The sequence below is a fragment of the Typopeltis vanoorti genome, chromosome 1, assembly GCF_054136105.1.
Source record: "Typopeltis vanoorti isolate ZY-2024b chromosome 1, IOZ_Tvanoo_1.0, whole genome shotgun sequence".
Taxonomy (NCBI): Eukaryota; Metazoa; Arthropoda; class Arachnida; order Uropygi; family Thelyphonidae; genus Typopeltis; species Typopeltis vanoorti.
Window position 1 is genome coordinate 46220861 of NC_143549.1, and position 22457 is coordinate 46243317.

Consider the following 22457-nt stretch of genomic DNA (forward strand, 5'->3'; position numbering starts at 1 on the left):
CAAGCGGATGGTGTGAGGAAGTTTTTCGTTAACCTCATTACATGATGATGAAGAAGGAAAACGATCTTACCTGTACCATCTCGGAATGTTCTTTCGAAACATCTGTCGATAATCCCGTCACCATTTCAACTCGGTGATTGATTCTATATGCAACAGGATGCTCCTCGGGAGATACCCACCCATTTTGACTGGTCCTAGTTACAGATATTTCTTCATTTCCTGCTTTGGCCTGAACCATCGACCTGCTAAGCTACAATGAAAAAAAAAAACTTTTAAACTGTTATTCTTTTATTGTATTTTTTTTATCCTGATCATTAAACTAATAAATTGCTTATAAAAACCAAAAATACATGCAAACGAATAATATACAACACATTGTTGAAAACGAGCATGCGTGCCACTTTTTTTTAATAATAATAATATTTTTATTATTATTATTAAAAGCCCGGGGCAGAGCTGACTACTACCGGGTGCGTCCCCAGGTGGCGGATCGGGGAACAGCCTTCAGATATGGAGGTTAGCTGCGATATAAGCAGAGCAATCTGGCGAATAAGCAGCCGTGGACCAACAGCGACTGAGCTATCAGGGCGTGGGGGAGCAGAAGTGGTAACTCTGTCTCACTTAAAACCTCACAAAGCCCAATGACAACTCGGTGACATGGCGAGTAGTGCCGCCATTAAATAAGTACCTACTGGGGTCACCGCCCCTGACATTGGGAAGCAGCATTGTCAGTACTGACACAAGGTTGAAGCCAAATGATGACGGAAAAGCTTGTGATCAGAGATTTGCAGATGGCAATATGATTATGTTGTGTACGTCTGTAATACTGCGGAGCAGAAAGCAAATGGAGAAACTACTGCTCTACCTTATCTCCAGAACAACCACCATGGCGAGCAAACCCTTACAATTGGCCCCAAGTTCCCGGCGTCCCTTAAATGGGACAGGGGTGCGAAGAATCTCCGGACTCAAAATGGTGTCCACTTTTAAAATTGCAACTTGGAATGTCAGAACTCTGTATGAAGCTGGCAAATTAAGAAATGCCACAAGAGAAATGAAGAGGCTGGGCATCCGGATTTTGGGAATTTGCGAGACAAGATGGCCAGGATCTGGAAAGTGTCAACAAGATAATATGACAATGTATTACTCTGGGAATGATGAGAACAAACATCGACATGGTGTAGCTGTAATAGTAGATGAAGAAATCAATAAATCAGTAATAAATTGGATTCCATTTTCTGAAAGGATAATGCTGTTACAACTTAAGGGAAACCCCGTTAACATAAATATCATCCAAGCTTATGCACCCACAGCTGACAAAAGTGAAGAAGATGTTGAAGAGTTTTATGAACACCTAAAAGAGATTAAAAACCTAACAAAGAAACATGATATAAACATAATGATGGGTGACTTCAATGCAAAAGTGGGAAGAGGGGGTGATGGAGAAATTGTTGGCGAACATGGCTTAGGCACCAGAAATGACAGAGGAGATCGCCTAGTCCAATTCTGTCAGGAAGAAGATCTAACAATAGCAAATACCTGGTTTAAACTTCCATCCAGAAGACTGTACACTTGGAAATCGCCTCAAGATAACCAACATAATATTGTCAGAAATCAAATTGATTATATACTGATAAATAAAAGATTCCACAGTAGTATAAAGAGTGCAAAGACTTATCCTGGAGCAGATATCTCATCAGACCACAATCCCATAGTTGCAGAAATACGTCTTAGATTAAAATCAGCTAAAAAATCACAAAAGAAGAAAAAGAAAATTGATGTAGAAAAACTGAAAGACCCGAAAATAAATAAAAATGCCAAGACACAGCTTAACCTGCGATTACAACACATTAACATAGAGGAAAATAAAAGTGTGGAATCTCTTTGGAATAGCTTAAAGAATGCCATCGTAACAACAAGTATTGAAGAAGTAGGTTATGTGAATAATATAAAACAACAGGAATGGATGACAGATGAGATTCTTTCTCTTATTGATACAAGAAGAATGTATAAAAACAAAGACCTAGCCAGGTATACAGAAACACATAACATCATCAAGAAAAAAATAAAAGAAGCCAAGGAAAATTGGATGAAAAATTTATGTACTGAAATTGAACTGCTTCAGAAACAACATGATAATTTCAATCTGTATAAGAAAATCAACGAAATTTCCGGAAAACTGAGGAAAAAGCAAATAGTGTCTCTAAGAGACGAAAATGGAAAAATAGTTCTAGAAGAAGAGAATAAAGCACGGATTTGGATAAAATATGTAACAGAACTTTTCAATGATATTAGACAGAAGCCTATAAATATAAAAGATAACATTCAAGGACCAGCAATCGTGAAATGCGAAATAGAGAATGCTATACAAAAAAGTAAAACAGGAAAAGCCAGTGGACCAGATGGTGTGCAAAGAATTTTTAAAATTAATCGAACCAGATAACATCAAACTTCTTGAAAAACTATTTAATAAAATATATGAAAGTGATGAATTTCCATCAGATTGGCTCAAATCTACATTTATCACTATCCCAAAGAAACCCAAAGCGAATTCCTGTGGTGACTTCAGACTTATTAGTCTAATGAGCCAAACATTAAAAATATTTTTGAAAGTAATTCAGAATCGCATTTATAGAAAAAGTGAAGAAACTCTAAGTGAAACACAATTCGGCTTTCGGAATGGTTTTGGTACTAGAGAGGCCCTTTTCTGTACCCAAATATTGATACAAAAATGCATAGAAAAACAGAAATCTGTCTTTATGTGTTTCATAGATTTTGAAAAAGCATTTGACAAAGTCAGACACACCAACTTAATAGAAATCCTTCAACAAATAAGGCTAGACGAACAAGACATAAGACTAATAACAAATCTGTATTGGAATCAGTCAGCTACCGTTCAATTAGACAACATTACCACCAGTGATATTAACATCAAAAGAGGAGTGAGACAAGGATGTGTGCTCTCACCACTCCTGTTCAACATATATGCAGAGGTAATCTTTAAAAAAGCATTGGAAGAATGTCCAGAGGGAATCACAATAAATGGAAAGATTGTTAACAACCTACGATATGCAGATGACACCGTGCTAATTGCAGATAACATTATGGATCTCCAAAAACTCGTTGACAGAGTATACATAGAAAGCCAAAGAATGGGAATAAATATAAACATCAACAAGACAAAATACATGATCATCAGCAAACATCCAGCCTCATCAATGAAACTGACACTCAATGGGAAAAATATTGATCAAGTGTCAAGATATAAATATCTTGGTTGCTGGCTTAATGAACGGTGGGATCCAGAAATAGATATAAAGACAAGGATTGAAGTTGCACGGCAGTCCTTCATGAAAATGAGAACACTATTCTGCAATAAAGACCTAAACATGGAAGTCAGATGCCGAATGCTGAAATGCTACGTGTGGTCTATTCTGCTCTATGGAGTTGAAACATGGACATTGAAGGCGACAACCATCAAGAAAATCGAAGCCTTTGAGATGTGGCTATACAGAAGAATGCTAAAGATATCATGGACAGAAAAAATTACCAATGAAGATGTCTTAAAATCCATTGGCAAAGCTAAACATCTTGTACAAATAATCAAGAAACGAAAAACATCATATCTTGGACACATCATGAGAAACAGCAAATACCAACTTCTACAAACTATTTTGGTAGGAAGAATTGATGGCAAAGGAACTAGAGGAAGAAAAAGAATATCATGGTTGGACAACATCAAGATGTGGACAGGAAAGAGCAGTGCACAACTGCTCAGATTAACACAAGATCGCAGTTTGTTCGCCAAGATGGTCGCTGACCTTCGATAGAAGATAGCACAATAATAAGAAGAAGAATATTTTTATTGATCTCTAAAATATTAACATAAATACAATAATCATCTTACTTACTTAAGTAAAGTACAATAATTATATTCCAGCATATTATTTTACAAAACTCAGCGCTAAGTGCTGCATATTATCGTTCATTTTCTACATTAGATTTCAATTAAAAAATTCTTGATAATATTTTTTGCTTATATATGATGTATTTACAATACGTATTGTTCTAATATTAACAACAAAATTTTCATACAGTTTTTGTATAATGAATTAATAATAGTAACTGTAGTTAGTAATTTACAGTTGCAGTTGAATACGATTACACTTTACAGTATATATACAATAAAAATAAATTATATATATTTATAAATTTTGTTTTAATGCATTTAATTGCTGTAGTTGTAATAAATGGATAAACTCTGTGATAAAACGACTAAAACTATGATGTACAACATGAAAAGTTTACGTTATTAGCTTTCAATTAATAATCATTGATAAACTGTAAATTATTTCTCACTCAAACGTACAAGTTTCTAAATTTCAAGTATTCGAGTTATATTATTGTTATTATTATAACATTACATTCTATTATTTTATTAACTTTGTTTAAAATATATGATGATGTAAAACGCTTTTTTAACTATAAGATGTTTCTAAAAGTAGGGATTTCTAAAAGAAAGTACTGACAATTTGGATATTACGTATCTTCCTTGAATTTAAAACATTTGGATTTTACATATCTTCCTTGACACTATCAAGGGAAGCCATGTAATGTCCAAATTAATAAGTTCAGTCACTTAATTCGAAGTACGGTATGGTTTACTAAAATACAATGTCACAAAATTCCTTATTTGCGTTTTTAAAATATAAAATATTTAAAATATATTTAAGATATATTTTAATTTAAAATATATTTAAGATAAAAATTCTATTTTCCAGAGAATATACAAAACTGGAATTCCATCTGTTCATTCCATCATTAGATTTGGACATTTATGTGTCCAAAGTATTTCAACTTTCTTCTGTCAATATCCTTAAGGAGCCTTAAGAGTTCCTGATCCTTTCTAGCACCCATCCATTTGTCGCCTTTCTGTATACTATATCTTCAACAGCCTTCTGTAACACCACACCTCAAAAAGCAGCTATCCTTTTCCCCATCAGACTTCTTTAGGTTCCAAGTCTCACATCCAAACTGGAATTTGAAACATTAATTCCCAAAATATCTCGTGTAAACGGACTATCATAAATGGTGCAAACATATTACTTCTGCAGTTTTTATACTATAAAATTAGTGAAAAACACTTTTTTTTTATAAAATTTAATCGTTTGCCATAAACCAGCAGCATTTAGCATTTTAAAAATTAATAAAAATATTACAATTGCTATTTTTAAATTTTACTAACGGTTAGTTATTATTCTACTTATGCACCTTATGAAAACCAGTAAGTCAAGAACACCATGATTTGAGAAACTTGAGCTGAAAAATAGTCTAAATATTATAATACATTTTTAAATGATGTTTTTCTTCTTTTAAAGAAGAAGAGGAATAATTGTATTTTTTGATATATTTAATATATATTCTTAAAATACTTAAGAATAATTATCAACAATAACGATAATTATGAGAAAATATATGTAATGAGAGAAAATTGGCGAGCTGGAAATGTTTCGAAAACTAATGGAGAGGAGCTTTGCTACACAACGTTTACATTGCATTAATGTAAAGTATCGTTTAACTAATCTTTTAACTTACTTTAAGGTCACCGACCGCTCCTGAAATAAAATCAAGAGGAAACCATAAAAACAGAGAAAATCGTAAATCCAAAAGGAAATGTTCGCTAATTTAGACAATGAGGATGTAGAAAACCTAATTTGACTATTTTTAAAGTACGATAAGAATGAAACAGGGAAATACAGATACAATGTTATAAAAGAAGAGAAAAAAAAAGGAGTTTTTAGATAGGAATGGTAAATTATACGGAAGAATTACGTGTAGCTAGTTTTGAAAGAACGCAAAACATAATCACAAAAAAGAAGAAACAGTGCAGGTTTAGTTCTATGCTGAACTGATTGGTAAAAGACTAAAATGGACAAGTCATAAACCTCAACATTTTTGGTCTTATAACCTTAACGATATGTCAGTTTGTGGCATAGCCGTTGCACGTAGGCCGCTTAATTGAGGGGAAGGGAGGAATATATTTGTTTCTAAAGAGAAGACTTTTTCCCCAAGAATAACAATTTCTAATTGAATTAAAAACAGTTCTTTATTTTCTAATATATTCGTACTATTCATATTTCTGAATTCAAGGATACAAAACACACGTGTTGAAATGATTATTTTACTTATTATTAATAAAATATGAGATTTTATTTTATTTCTTATTCCATATGAATAAATTCATATGGAATAAGAAAGAAATTAGTCGGAACACTAAATTAGCTGTATACAAGACTGTGTTCAAACCAATTTTAACTTATGGATCTGAGAGCTGGGTCAGAAGTAAAACACTTGACCAAAGACTAGAGACCGCAGATATGAGAGTCCTGAGAAAGATTAGAGGCGTGAACAGATGGCATCAATGGCAATATCATATTAAAAATGAGGATATTAGGAAAGAACTTGACATTGTCAGCATCCAGGAATGTGTTAGCAGAGCTAATCTCAGATGGTATGGTCACTTAAATAGAATGGGAGAGGAAAGATTAGCAAAACAAGTGTTCTCTGCCAGGTTGGCAGGAAAACGACCCAGAGGAAGACCAAGATATAGGTGGATTGATACGGTACAAAGTGCCTTAGACGATAGAAATATAAGATCTGATAATGTTGGAGTCTTGACAAGTAACAGACTGATTTGGAGGAAAATTGTAGATAGGAAGTTAGCAATGATGTAATTTTTTCATGTAGTACTGTCATATCCTGTACACCCCTTGAGGGTACATGGCAGGAATTTGATGATGATGATGATTAATAAAATAACAATTTGACGTTTCGACCGCTGTATGGAGGTCATCATCAGAAGGATACATGTATATAGGGAATCAAGCTACATGCTCTTGCACTCTGTACTGATAAATTAAATCTACGCTGTTAATTAATCTTTTTCTTAGCCTGACCTCTAGCGATAATAAAATAAAATAAAATAAAAGTTGAAAAAAAAAATATATATATATATATATAAATTATACTTAATAAATAAAATAAATAAAAAACTACAATAAATTCCGCTAAAGTCCTCATGTACTAAGATTCTTTTGGGTTTGTACAGTTCAGATTGTTATACAGAGGTCGAAACGTCAAATTGTTATTTTATTAATAATAAGCAGGGATTTTTTTCAGCAGGAACGGTCCGGAAAAGTTTACCGGAACGCATTCCGGCTGAAAAACAGCCCTGATAATAAGTAAAATAATCATTTCAACACGTGTGTTTTGTGTCCCTAAATTCGGAAATGTGAATGCTGATCACCGTATAACCTTAAAAGAAATATTCGTACTATGGTTCTGTCAGCGTTGCTATATATATCTCCTCCCGACTTTGATCACCTATTTTATTTCCAATCCAACAGCGTGAAGATTAGTCACTCTCAGATCTATAATTTAAATTTCATTTGAACATCATTTTGTATTTGTTTGGTGTTGATTAATTTCTGTCCTCTTAATCCATATAAATGTATTTAAATAGCTCCCCGCTATACCAATTCTGCTATATTTTTATCTTAATTAAAATTAAGTTTATTTTAATTAAATAATTAATTTTATTTATTTAATTAAATTTATAAAATTAATTTTATAAAGTTTATTTTAATTAAGTTTATTTTATAAATTTATCTTAATTAAATCTTTATTAAAATTTTTACCTAAATAGCTAAACTCTTTAAATAAAATATTTAATTTGAGAAAGAGTAATTAACGCTACCCGCACTTTCCTGCCTATTTTCATAATTTAGTCTTTTTATTACTGATTTTTGTTGATGGTTTTTTACAGCTGTATTCAGTTTAGTTGTTTGCTAGCTACATATTGGTCTCTTTTTTACGACACCTATTTTGCACAGTGTAAAATGTAAAATTAGGCAATATTGACCTAACAAACGACTGATTTTGTATGTAACATATTGTTAAGAAACTAGGAATAATGAAAACTTAATTCTGTTGATATCATATCATCTACATATCTTAAAAGCACATATTAAGAAATGACGACGAAGTCTTCGTGGTATGACTTAAATAGGCTGATGGTTTAGGCTAAACTAAATGGCTGCCAGTTTAATGCGGCCAAGTGTAAGGTGACGCACTTCGGAAGGATGAGATCACATGCTGTCTACTATATTGATGGAACTGAACTGCAGGAGGTTGATGAGGCTAGGGACTTCGGAGTTATTGTGGACAGAGAAATTAAGTTTCGAGGGCATATTGCAAAGGTTGCCAAAACTTCACATCAGATTACATGGTTATTGAAGAACACACTGACAAGCAGGGATAAGGAAGTGATTGCCCCACTTTATAAGGCATTAATAAGACCTCATTTGGACTATTATGCACAGATCTGTTAACCTGGATTTCTTAGTAATGTAGAAATGGTAGAGAGGATTCAAAGACGGGTTACGAAAATTGTTGCAGACTTGTGGGATGTCTCCTACGAGGATAGATTGAAGGTCTGTGGGCTTCAAAAACTACTTGATAGACATAGGAAAGGAGATATGATAGAGGCATATAAACTATTAAAAGGGTTTTATAGGATTGAAACTGATAACCTTTTTAAGACCAGTGAAGGAAGGGAGAGAACGAGGGGTCATCCCTGGAGATTGTGTAAGAGTGTGGTTAACAAGGGTGTTAGGACTAGATTTTTTGCTTGGAGGATTGTAAATGGGTGGAATGCGTTGGCAGAGGTGGTTGTGAATGCTTCATCTGTGAATGAGTTCAAGGGGAAGTATGACAGGACAGGTGTTGTGTGAATAACGGTTAGTATGTCAATGTTCCGTCTCCCGCGATGAGTCTTTTGACTCCATGGAGGCACCTTATATAATAATAATAATAATAAAGTTGATTTATATGTGCATTACTTATAGCTTTACTTTATATTTAGAACTTAGATTTTTTTGCAGAATATACGAGACTATATATATATATATATATATATATATATATATATCGCTGCTATTAATTCATAAATAAACAACTATTTAATTCCAGATATTAGTTTACTAAAGAATTTAATACTGGGAATCTCATACTATAATTTTATATGAGTATAAATTGTAATTCTGACACAGTTTTTTAATAATAAAATGTCATGCTATGCTAATCTGAAACCCGTTTCGAGTATAACATTGGCATAGCCTTTTGCTTTCTACTTGTACTGGATATTCAATTACATATATATATATATATATATATATATATATATATATATATATATATATATATATATATATATATATATATATATGCACCTTTTTGACAACTCGTATAGTAGAGTATTTAAGTTCTTATCGCTATACCCTTAGTATTATACTTTGGTCTAGCTACTCACTGATGAGATCTCAATAAAGATCGAACGAAACCGGTCTAGGTAGTGACCTCCCACCATAATGTATAACGTCATACATCTCCTAGGAGATGGGTTTTACATCATGGAAAATACTAAGAATAGCGATCAGAACTTTCTTTACTGGATATTCAATTATATATATATATATATATATATATATATAATTATATTATTTTATATATAATTAATATAATTATATTAATTATATTAATAAATTATATTAATATAATTATAATTAATATAATTATAATTAATATAATTATAATTATATTAATTATATAATTATATATATATAATTATAATTAATATAATTATAATTAATATAATTATAATTATATTAATTATATAATTATATATATATAATTATATAATTATATATATATAATTATATAATTATATATATATAATTATATAATTATATATATATAATTATATAATTAATTATATTCAATTATATATATATATATATATATATATATATATATATATATATATATATATATATATATATATATATAATTGAATATCCAGTACAAGTAGAAAGCAAAAGGCTATGCCAATGTTAAACTCGAAACGGGTTTCAGATTAGCATAGCATGACATTTTGTTATAAAAAAACTGTGTCAGAATTACAATTTATACTCATATAAAATTATAGTTTGAGATTCCCGGTTTTAAATTTTTTAATAAATTAATATCTGGAATTAAATAGTTGTTTATTTATGAATTAATAGCAGCGATATGTTACTAGCAATATACATTTACGTAACATAAAAGTACAATGACATCATCTTCAGCATTACATTACTCTGCAAATGATGTGGTTGTATATATTGCATACCTATTGACACTACTTTTACTCAACGACACAAATTATCTCACTTTTGTCTTCCTGTCAATGTTCTAATCACAGGAAATTTCGTAACGCAGTCGGAAACTATGATTCCCGTTAAGCACTTTCAACCTTAACCGAGTCTCGTAAGCAGGTAGCAGAAGTTTTTCCTCATTTCGCATAACATGCAAACCGACCAGAAAGCACCCGCAGTTTACCAACATGACACATTCATCCCATAACTTTAATTTATTTGGTTTAATATAAACATATTTAAAATTTTTAAATCATAGCACTAGTTCCTAAGGACTTCCATCTTCAGAATCCTTGAAATATGTCCTCCGAAATTCAGCTTCTAACATCACTCACTATCAAACAAACAAACAACAAACAAACAAACAAACAAACCCAAAAATATCGCATTTCGTATATTTTCAACTTCCCTACATTCAGTGTTCTATCTTTTTTCAGGATTAACTTACTTTGGTCCACCCACTGTACTGATATTAAGCACGGTAGGTTTTTCAATAGGATAAACAAATCAAAACTCAGAAGCTTATACACTGTTATGTGTTTTAAAAAATAACGGTATTGCTTCACTTACTTTTGGAATAGCAATTGTTCTCATCGTTTCGGCTTCTTTATCCGACATAAGGTCGTAGATCTGGACGATGTATGGATCCAAACTAAACTCCTCTATCTTTACAGGCTGCAAAATTAGAGCAGGCTGATTTCTATTGGTTATGTGACATCGCAATTTTGCTTCTTGTGCCGGAGTCTGAAATCATAAACAGCACTTCATCAATTAAAGATGGATATTTTACACAAAGAGAATTTTTATATTTAAAGAATTAATAATATATTAACAGTATAAACATGTTTTAAAAAGAGTTAAATTCTCATGACATATTTAAATTAGCGATTTAAAATTTGTTGAGTGTTTTGTCTGTAATCCTTTCCATGACATAATAAACATGAAAGAAGCGACCCATTTAAGAAAAATTGGAAAAGTTGAAAACGGTGTGTGAATCTGTGTGTGTGTGTGTGTGTGTGTGTGTGCGTGAATAATACAAAATTAATAGGCCATACGAAACGATGCATACGAGCTGTACTGGTTAGACTGGTAGCACAAACAATGAAATACTTTTTGCGTAATAAAATTATGGTTTTTAAAATGTTTAAAAGGGACATGACTTTTGAACATCAGGTCAGAGGGACATTGGGGAGCATAAAACTGCCTGAAAGTTCAAGCTGTAACCTCTTTAATATAATTTCCTCCATACACCTGCTTGATCGGAATCCGGCTTTGACAAAATTGATAGTTTCTAAGGAGTTCTCGTACGCATACTTAGAAACAATTAAAATTCTTACTGGAATTTTTAAAATATTTCTTCTTTTTGTGTGCGCTAATTCTTCTGCGTGCAGGGGGGGGGGATTTTACTTCCAAATGTTTTTCCCATACTAAAAATCCCCTACTTCGGAAGGTAATTAACAAGTATTTAGAGATACAACCGGAAGATTTGGGTGTGTAAGAGAAAGTAACAACTGGTTTAATAACTTTCGTCACTCACTAAACTAGTTTCTTTGTGAGATCCAGAAGTGTCGGGCCGGAAAGAGTCGGAACCTCAAGGTTCTAACTTCTTATTTAACACTCAACATATCTCGCAGATGTTGGCATTCGTTCATGTCGTATAATTCCACCCATACAACTTTTAGATCAAGGAATAATAATTAAGATCTTTATCTCGTACTACTTTCGATGTAGATCTACTTAAGTGGTTCCTTAGAGGGGAATAAAGATCGGCGTTTATTCTACTGCACCGAAAGAACATTTGGTGCCTCAGATACTGTTTAGATTTATAGACAAGAAGGCTAAGACTCTGAAGAGCTAGTGTGCTAAGTTATTATGATGTGACACCTCTAGGGAGTCTAAAGACTCATCGAAGGAGAGTTACTCTACAACTCTGTCTCCACCCAATTCTCCAACTACAATGAACTACTAAAACGATCATCTACTGCCCACCACCACCAGTATTTTCACAGACAACCACAAACATCTACGCCCATGGCAGGATTCGAACCTGCAGCCTTTTGGCTGGAGAGCGGATACGCTAACCACTCGGCCAACCAGGCCGGCACGATCTAATTGAAATCAAAAACGATTTGCTCCTGCAAGTTATCCGATATTTGCTGAGATGGCTGGAATATCATCCATCTCAACAAAAATCGAGACTACTAGACACTATTTTGAAACAACACCAAACACACTACTAAATTTCGACAGACGGGTGTTCATCCAAAGTCTAAAATTTAATTTTCATATAAACGAACGGAGATAAAACAAATGTAAGGCGTGTTTACACTTAACAGCGAAAAGTGCTTTTGTTAGTTAATCAGTATGAGATTTGAGATTTTTTTTTTCCTGCTGGAAAAAAAAAATTCACTACAACTAATTGGATTTTTTTATTAGCAAAACAATTCGAAATGATAATAATGATCATTCCTTCCTGTCTTGAAGAAACTTGATGAAAGTTGTTAATAAGGATTCTAAGTATTTAAAATCTTTATTAACATTTTTTTTTCTCTTCGAATGCATCATTTTAATGCAAAATTAGGGAAAACAAATTATAGCCACACTGCACATGCCGAAAACCGCTAATATGTTCAAACTTTATGATAATGAATTGTGTTACGATACAAGAATATTTTTGCACAACTTTTTTTGTGATTATCCACATTTAGTTCCTTATTTATTGACTTACGCAGTACAGTAACGAGGGGTATGAAGCGCCTGTGGCAAGTTTCTAACTTGTGCCCCCCCCCCCCCCAACCCAACGCAAATGTCTAACTTGCGCCCCCCCCCAATCCAAAAATGACAAACATTTTGAAAAATTTAAATGTAACAAGTTAAATTTTACTAAATGCAATATTATTATTATTATTTTTATTTTATTTCGGGCTACTCCAGGGAGTCCTTAGACTCATCGCGGGAGGCCCTAAACTCCATGTCCACACAACTATTTGACATTCTCACAGTATCTATCATACCTTGCCTTGAACTCGCTCACTGTCATAGCACCCACAACAGACTCTGGCAGCTTATTCCACTCATTTACCACTCTAATAGTAAAGAACCCAGCTCTAACACCCCTGCTAACCACACTCTTGCCCAGCTTCCATAGGTGTCCCCTAGTTCTCCCACCACCACCAGTCCTGATCTCAAAAATATCCTCTGAATTAATCTTATAGAATCCTTTTAGCAATTTGAATGACTCAATCATATCTCCCCTTTTCCGCCTATCAACTAGTTTCTGCAACCCACAAATCTTCAACCTGTTCTCATATGGTTCATTCCATAGACCTGCTATCATCTTAGTCACTCGCCTCTGGATCCTTTCCACCTCCTCCCCATCAAGAAGGAATATGTTAAATGCTCACTATTAACCCCATCAAAATGAGTTGCAGTGTGTTGCAGAATTTGTATGTCTAAAGCGGCGTATTGCCGAAATTTAAAAATACAATATAAAATAGTGGACTTTTATATCTATTTATTTATTTATTTTTTTTACGTTTTGCGTCCCCAAACCTAGTTGCGCCAGTGGTGGACGCCTCTTTCACCTAGCCCTCGTTACGGCACTGTACTTACGTAATTTATACGTACCTATTTAAATCCTTAAACTTTCTGTCGATCTGGTACGACAGTTATCTAAAATAGACCCATTCACACTCATACGATCCAAAGATAGAGTAAAAAGTATAAAATCTTATTTTTATCTCTTTCTTTCTCTTCAGTCTTCTGCATCCCAATTTAAAACATTGTAGATTCGCACCTCTGAGTTTAAAAACTATTAGTGTACCAACACCTAATCGGTAGATTACAAAAATTAACACATAGAAGCGAAATAATGAAATAAAATGTAAAATAACTAAGAAAGATTTTTATAAGATGAAATCTACCACAAATCTTATTTTTGAGATTGTTGACGGACCAAAAAAAAAAAAAAAAAAAACTTACTTACTCTCAGTTTAATTCCTCTGCAAAGATCTATAAAATTATAGTAATCATCAGCGTCAGTCACTTTATCTCCTAGAGTAATTTTTCTAGAGTCGTCTTTCTTTCTGATCTGAAATATTCCAGTTTCTTTTACAGGAGATCCTAAAGTATCGTATGAAGCCACTGCACAAAACAAAAGAATCATAAATAACTCCAGTGCAATGACAGACGCTTTATTTATTTATTTATTTTTATTGTAACAAAAAGAAAGTCGATAAGTGGGATAACTACAGCAGAGGCTTGTATCTCAGCACTCTTAATGGAACTTGGCTCTCGAGCTGAAATCACGATGAGTGATCATAGTTAATTAAATTAAAACAAAATGATTAAAAATAACTAACAATCAGTCGGATTCAAAATATGGAATATAAACGTTTACTTCATTGTCTTAAATTGATGAAAATATTTTAATTAGATCTCTATATCAATGGAACTTGAGGTTGGTTTTCAACAAACAAAATTAACTAAAATTGCCTAAACACCAGAAATGTTTAGGCACTCATGTGCATATATTATAACTATTTGTATAAGTGTTATAGCATAATAAGCATAATCAGATTATTAATCAGAATATTATTTTGCAATTTTAGCAACAAATTTGCAGTGCCTAATTATATCTGGTAAATTTTACTGACTCACATCGAATACCATTATAGCGATAGTATTAAAAAAACATTTGAATCTGTTAAAGATTGCCAAATAAATGTTTAATTTCTGCATGAAATAAAATATTCTGAATTCAATCGGTCCTTGGTTATTTATTATCATTTTTATTTATTTATTTTAATTAATGAAGTTAATTTAATTAATTAAAAAAAGCACAAGCTGTTTGTTTAGTCAACAATTTATAACATAAGTCCTTCAATGTCCAATAAGAAACTCGCCACCGACAACATCCACAGCGCCACTTCTAGATGAAGCCATAAATTCGAATGCATTTTTATAATAAAAAATAAAACTTGTATTTCTATAATGAAAAAAGATCCACTTTTGAATACATCGAGTTCCATCTATAGTTCGAGCAGTAAACTATCATGCATTTTATTGCTTATATTAATAAAAAAAAATTTTAAATATACTCTCAGTAAAGGTATTGAATTTTGGACTAGAATGCCAGACAAGATTTTGTTTAAAAGTTACATGAATGAAAAAGCTCATTTGTGGCTTTCTTGAGGCAAAAGAAAAGACTACGCTGATGAGACAATTCTGATGGACTGAGAAGAAGTGCAAAAAGTTGAGGAATCACGTTTCGGTAAAGTAAACCACACTTTTGTTTTGTATAGTTTTTACTTTTTGAAACACGTTTTCTTTCTTTGCTTACCTCGGTCCGATGATACTGTTATAAAAAAAAATAATGGAGTGCACTTTGTGTGTGTGTGTGTGTGTGTGAGAGAGAGAGAGAGAGAGATTCAGCTTTTCCAGCGTTACATACCATCGATATCTTTACTTTCAAAAAGGCCATCATGCTGCAAAATAAAAATAAAACAAATAAGATGTGTGCATACAGAAATATAAAAGAATAAACAACGATTATATAATGTTACATATTCTGATTTTCAAGTCTAATCTTGAAAACATTTGAAGAGTAAAGTAATAGTAGTAATTAGTAACGTAACTGGTTACCTCAGTGGATAGCTGATAATTACTCACTGTGACAGATTCTTGTGAATGTCTCTAAGTAATAAATGAATTTATCGCTCTGTGTAAGACCACGACCTTGCTTATTTGAGATACGAAATAACAGAAGAAAGTTTCCAGAATGATTATAATATGAAACCCTAGAATAGGGTTTCATATTATCAGTCGCACGTAATATGCACATAAGTTTAGGGATTGCACATAAAATATGTCGCTAAACTTATCTATTTGTCAATATGCAGTTCTTCAGTCTGCATTAATGATGACGTGGTACTATTTAAATTTCATCTTAGAAAATTCTTTTTCCTGTAGGAAAAGTTAAAGTCTCCATTTACTCTTTCTACCACATGTCAAAGAATACTGAAATGGTGTTAAGATCTGATGACTAAGAGGTTGAATCCATTATAGTATAAAGTCATCATATTTCGGTAACCATTCTTGGACGACGCGATCTGCGATATGAAGCGTTAGAGATGGCCATTACATGCAAGATAAATCGTCAATAATATGAGCAGGTGTAATTGATCGCTCTATTAAACTCTTGCTCTTACTGATATTACAGAGGAGGCTCTAAGTAGCAGGAAAATATGGCAAAGATGACTGTTCCAATCACCACTGATAACTAAACATTATGAGTTTTCCTGGCTTTGTGTTGCTGTCTCCATATTCTTATCATCTCATTCCCACGAAATAACAGTGACTATGATTCATTACTCCGTACCACCTTTTTCCAGTTCTCTAATTGTTCAGTGATGCCAACAAGAATTAGCCAACTTCTTGTTTTTATTGGAGAGAGAGAGAGAGAGAGAGAGAGAGAGAGAGAGAGAGAGAGAGAGAGAGAGAGAGAGAGAGAGAGAGAGAGAGCAGCGTAGAAAAAGCTCTTCTAGCTGTGGTCTTTTTTCCTTTTTTTTTTCTTTCTTTTTGAAATTTAAGTTTCGAAATTATTCCGTTAATATCAATTGCTTTCTGTAAAAAGAAAATTTACAATTATAAGGGAATTGGAATAATTTTTATACTCTTAAATCATGTCATCTAAATTTTGTTCAGGGCAAGACGCAAAAATTTAAGCGATTTTCTGTTTTTCGAACAGAAAGGAGAGAGAGAAGGGGGGGGGGGAATATGCTTATTTACGAAACGAAAAAAATATTTACTCGACTTAGGATTTCAATTCAATAGAAAGATGAAAAATGGAGCTAAATGCAGTTTATATTACTCTATTATGATAATCTAACCCACAAAGAGTTGTAAAGCGTACAAATTAATATCATGGATAAGTTTAAGGGATTTTTGTTCTACAAACAAAATTGTTTTCAAAGAACTTCAGGCCTCCAATGAGTAGGGTGGTGATCTCATGCTGGGCAACGAAAATAACCTATTAGATAACGTACAGATTTGTACAAATAACAAGAAACAATATTTATCTGATAATACGTTTCGATCTCTGGATAATACCGATACAACGAATGAAAAGTTGCTCAAAAAATAAAAATCATTGATCTGAGCTCTAAGATGCTCAGAGAAGAGTTAACTGATCATCACTGGCAGAATGATTCCGAAATGATGATTTTAGAAAAGCAACTTATTAAGTAATACCATGCGAGTCTGTAAAGTAAGCTAATCTGGAGTATAAGGTTTTGAAAAAACTGGCGAAAGATTAACCAAAACGAATATTAGAGACAAAACAGCATAAAAACATGCAGAAAATAAATAAGTAGCTTGAACATTTAAAGACTTTCTTAGAAGACAAAACATTAAAGGTTTAAAAAAAGTAAGAATCAATAATCAATTGATTTACTTTTGATGGAAATCCAATACTGCGATTCAGTTAGGTTGAGATATGATACCACTCTTTAACTTACTGAAGACATACTCCAAAAATGATGATAGTGATTCTGTTCATTCAAGAATTTGTGTAGGGCGAAGAGACGAGAACAGTGGTATTAATAAATACCATGAGTTATAAAACTTAATTCAAAGTTATGTCTATTCGAATTTACATTCGAAACTTATTCAACATCCCTATTTCAATCGCAAGTTATTTTATTTATTTACCTACTTCTTTATTTATTTCCTCAACAACCGAAATTAGGTGCATGTCTCTGTGGATAGTTTGTATAATTGATCAGCACAATAAGATAAGTGAGACCACCCCTTGTTGCCATTATTATTGTTGCATACCATAAAACTTGTTTTATCTCAGCTAAAAGATACTCTCCACAGGGCTGTGTATCTTAATGGCACACAAAGTCCATCGAAACTATTATAAACTAACAGGAAACCAGTTGAAGGAGGACGAGTGGAAGGTAGTGCCCCTAAAATCTACTAGATAAGGAAATGTACATCCTTAAAGCATATCTTTTTAGAGAGGAGCATATCCTTGCCACAAAGTTTAACAAGGTACTGAACAAAGAGGTAAGATGTAAAAAAAAAAATACAGGTCACACTTTATAGTCAGGTTATTTGATGCTGTTTACCTCGAAGAAAGCAGTTTTCTATGAAAAAAACGTAATGGGTTGAAAAAAAAATTGTAGGGTGTAAACCGTGATGTTCTTTGTTGTAGCTAGAAAGCAATGATGTTAATCTATGAGTGAGTTTCGATAAATCCAGTACTCTCTCTCTCTCTCTCTCTCTATATATATATATACACTGACTTAGATCCGAGAACTAGAAAAAACAATTAAATTTATTCAAAACGCAACATGTTTCATCCGATTGTCCGACTTCTTCAAGCGTAGGAACATAGAAAGCAAATAAAAAACATTATAAGAAACATCGTATCACTATAAAAAAGACTATTATAAAATTCAGTTAACTTTGAACTGTATCTACAGTCCGTGTTGAAGTTCTATTGTTGGGCATCTGCCTGCGTCTGACTTCACGAGTGTGCCAATATCGGATAGCAGAGCTGAAAGAGTCCGGTAGATTATAACTAAGGTTATTTTATATATGATGAGGGTGATTAAAAATTTCCTTAGATTCGACTATGTGGCGTTCTACCTCGTCATGGCATATATGAAGGCTTGAAGTTGTTTCCAGTTTGTCTCATGTTGACGGCCTTCATCATTTGTGTTTACTGAAAACAGTACATGGCTTGACAGGGCACTTGATCTAGTTCTTTTGTAGGCAATGTCCTTCTGGTGTTCTTCCAGACGTAGGAGGATGGATTTCTCAGTTTGGCCATAGTACTGCTTCCCGCAGTCACACGTGATTTTGTACACTCCTGGGAATTGTATATAAATATATATATATATATATATATATATCCTGTATATAAATGTGTGTGTATATATACAGAAAAGAGAGAGAGAGAGATTACTTTTATTTATCTAGCTTAGCTCTGTTAACAACAAAAACATAAAAATATTCTTGCATCACTGATGATCTTAAATCTATTTCTCTTTCTTATAAAAGTGATGTATGAAGAAATCATTCAGTCAAAAGGGTTGCTCGTTATTTGTATGAATAGAATTTTCCAAACCTCAGGTAATACCTTTACAACTTTACACCAGTTTAATGCCCATCCTGAGGCCAATTAGACCAACTGAGTCCATGTGGGCGGCTTACAATGTGAGAAATTTAAAATCTGATCAAATTTCGAAAGGTTTAGTCAACAAAAAAAGGAAGAAAATTTTCTTTATAACCTTTCTTTTTTTTTTTTTTCTTCTTTCGTCTATTATTTTTTTTGTAAAAATAAAATCAATAAATATATGATTTAACAATATTTAAAAATACTGTTTATTAGAAATAATCCCGATAGCTAATTATCTTAAATAGGGATTATCTTAAAACGATCCCAACTCGGTTCCGCATTTGCTGTGCCCATCTGTGCTCTAGTATCAGACGAAACTATTTTAAACTATAACTGGCGTCCAGAACTTATTTAAATTCATTATGACAATACAAGACTTATGTCACATACAGGCAAATAGACATAAGTCTATTTGACTATCAGCAACACGCAAAAGAATCGACATTTTAGATACCAAATTAAACGAAGAGTTTTTTCTCTTCGTTTAATTTAATTTCTAATTCTCGGACTGAATTCCGAGAATTAGAAAAACAAATTGATTTAATTTAACACACATGTTTCGTCGGAATGCCGACTTCTTCAGGCGTGAGAAAATTAAAAGCAAACATAAAAAACACCGTAAAGAAACATTGTATCACTACAATAACAGACTATGAATTGGAATTAACTTTGAGCTGAAGCTACAGTCCGGGCTAAAGTTCTATTGTTAGGCATATGCGAGCGTGCAGGTATCTGACGATGTGAGTCTACCTGATGAGCCATGTGAGTCTACCAAACTATAACTAAGGTTACTGTTTATGTGAGAAGAGTCCAGGATAATTTCTTTGGATTTAACTATGCGGCGTTCTACTTCATCATGGCATATATGAATGTTTGTTGTTGTTGGCGGCCTTCATTATTTGTGTTCACTGAGAACAGGACATTGTGATGTTCTTCGAGACCTAGGAGGATGGACTTCTCAGTTTGGCCATAATATGGCTTCCCATAGTCATATATGATTTTATATACACCTGGAAACTTAAGATGGTTGTGAGCCTGTAGGAAGGGTGGAAAAGCACGTTTTTATATTAATTTTTTTCAAAATTCTTCTTCGTTTCCGGGAGAACGAGCTGATGTACGGTAAAGAGATGTAACCCTTGGGGGTTGTCCTGTGTGTGTATGTTGTTTTGAGGACGACTTTATAGTTGTTTATTGATAGTTTGAAGAGTAGCCATTATTTATGAAGGTTCGTTTATGACGAGGATAAAATCCAACTTATAAAAGCTTATCAGAAGACCCTCAGAAGCATTTGACTTTTTATTAACAGGTTTATCTTCTTAAAACGTTGTAAGTTCTTTTCTATCATTCCGAAATTCCCACAATTCAAGGGAAGTCATAACGACAGAAAGGGCACATAGAATTTACAAAAAAGCAAAATTAGAACTTTTATCAGAAAAAATTGGCGATACCAAACGCAATTTAGCTTTCTCTTTACGAAAAAATCATCTTTAGAAAAACAATTAGCGGCATCCTTAGACGGCTTCCTACGTGTCATGGAACTACATTCAAGAGATTATTTGAGAATAGGGTATAGATAATCTTCACATTTTTTTTTAAATCACTTAAACAACTTCCACCTAGACATTAAGTTTACCATTGAAATTGAAGCACACGCCGGGCCTCAAGATGTCAGAACATTAATGAATGTTAGCTAATTAGGAAATTTAATTCGCTGAAATCAGCACAAGAACGATCCGCACTTAACAATCATCATAAAAGCGTCAAAAATTAGTGATAAACAAATCGTCGTATATTCTTAGTCATGAAGACGAAGATATTCTTTCGAAAGGTCTCAATTTTGTCCTTTCACCTAAAACAATCCCTAGAGAATTGTTCCTCACTAAGATAGAGAAAGCTACTTCACTACTTCCTACTGCAGAGGTGAATTTACTTCGCATAGAAGCGATATTTGCAATCAACAACGCAAAACCTCCAGTTGACAACCTTTCTCCTGGTGAAAGAATAGCCAGTAAAAAACTTACGAAGAACAAAGATGTTTTCATCCTCCTAGCTGACGAGGGTAATGCAACTATCGTCCTAAATAAAACAGATTACCATAACAAAATGTTAGCGTTATTAGATTCAGATACCAACTCGGAGCTAAAGAGAGAAACCCAACGAGAGAGATACATAATAGAACGAACAGCCTTCTGAAAAAGACCATGAACTTCCAAGAAACATACGCCTTTCTCTTCGTTCTCTACATTGTATCACTACAATGTAGAGAACTCCTCCTCAGATTATACGGCCTTCCAAAGGTACATAAAGAAAATTACCCACTAAGGCCAATTGTTGATAGTATTGACTCATCTACATATAAGTTATCAATATATCTAGCATCCTCCTTAAAATCTCTTTCTTAGATTAAAAATTTAACGGACTTCGTCTCCAATTTAAAAATATAAAGCTCAAGAATTCAGATATTATGGCGGGCTTTGATGTAGTGGCACTCTTCACAATTGTTCCAATCAAGAGGTTATCAAAATTTAAATAACAAGATCTCAAAAAAGATGTTTGCTCTGCTGTCACATTGTATTAATTCAGGCTACTCTAAGTTTGAAGAAAAAATTTATAAACAAAATAAAGGATTAGCAATGGGCAGTCCCTTGTCTCCAATACTAGCCAACATTTTTGTCGAGGATTTCGAAGAAAAGGCCATCTGTACCGCTACATTTAAACCTAAAATCTGGCTCCGTTACGCGGATGACATATTCCTTATTTGAGAATAGGGTATAGATAATCTTCACATTTTTTTTAAATCACTTAAACAACTTCCACCTAGACATCAAGTTTACCATTGAAATTGAAGAAAATGGATCTTTGCCATTTTTAGACATCAAACTTACTAAGATGTCTGACTCCTTAAAAATCTCGATGTTCAGAAAATCAACGCACACGGATAGATACCTGCATGCGTCCTCACACCTTATCCGGCATAGAAGTTGGGTATCATCTCTACTCTGGCTCATCGTGCCAGGTCT

At 33.0% G+C, this 22457-nt stretch overlaps 1 protein-coding gene across 5 annotated transcripts in view; it reads right to left on the reverse strand.

Moving 5' to 3' along the window:
• Positions 1-22457, reverse strand: part of LOC150109945 (prolyl 4-hydroxylase subunit alpha-2-like) — a 99595-nt gene that overhangs the window by 11087 nt on the left and 66051 nt on the right. For all 5 annotated transcript variants that reach the window (XM_090415903.1, XM_090415887.1, XM_090415912.1 and 2 more), the window contains 4 exons: positions 15703-15736; positions 14236-14393; positions 10821-10994; positions 71-250 (listed from right to left, as the gene is read on the reverse strand). In XM_090415903.1, coding sequence (XP_090272029.1) covers positions 71-250; positions 10821-10994; positions 14236-14393; positions 15703-15736 — 546 coding nt within the window. The remainder of the gene's footprint in view (positions 1-70; positions 251-10820; positions 10995-14235; positions 14394-15702; positions 15737-22457) is intronic.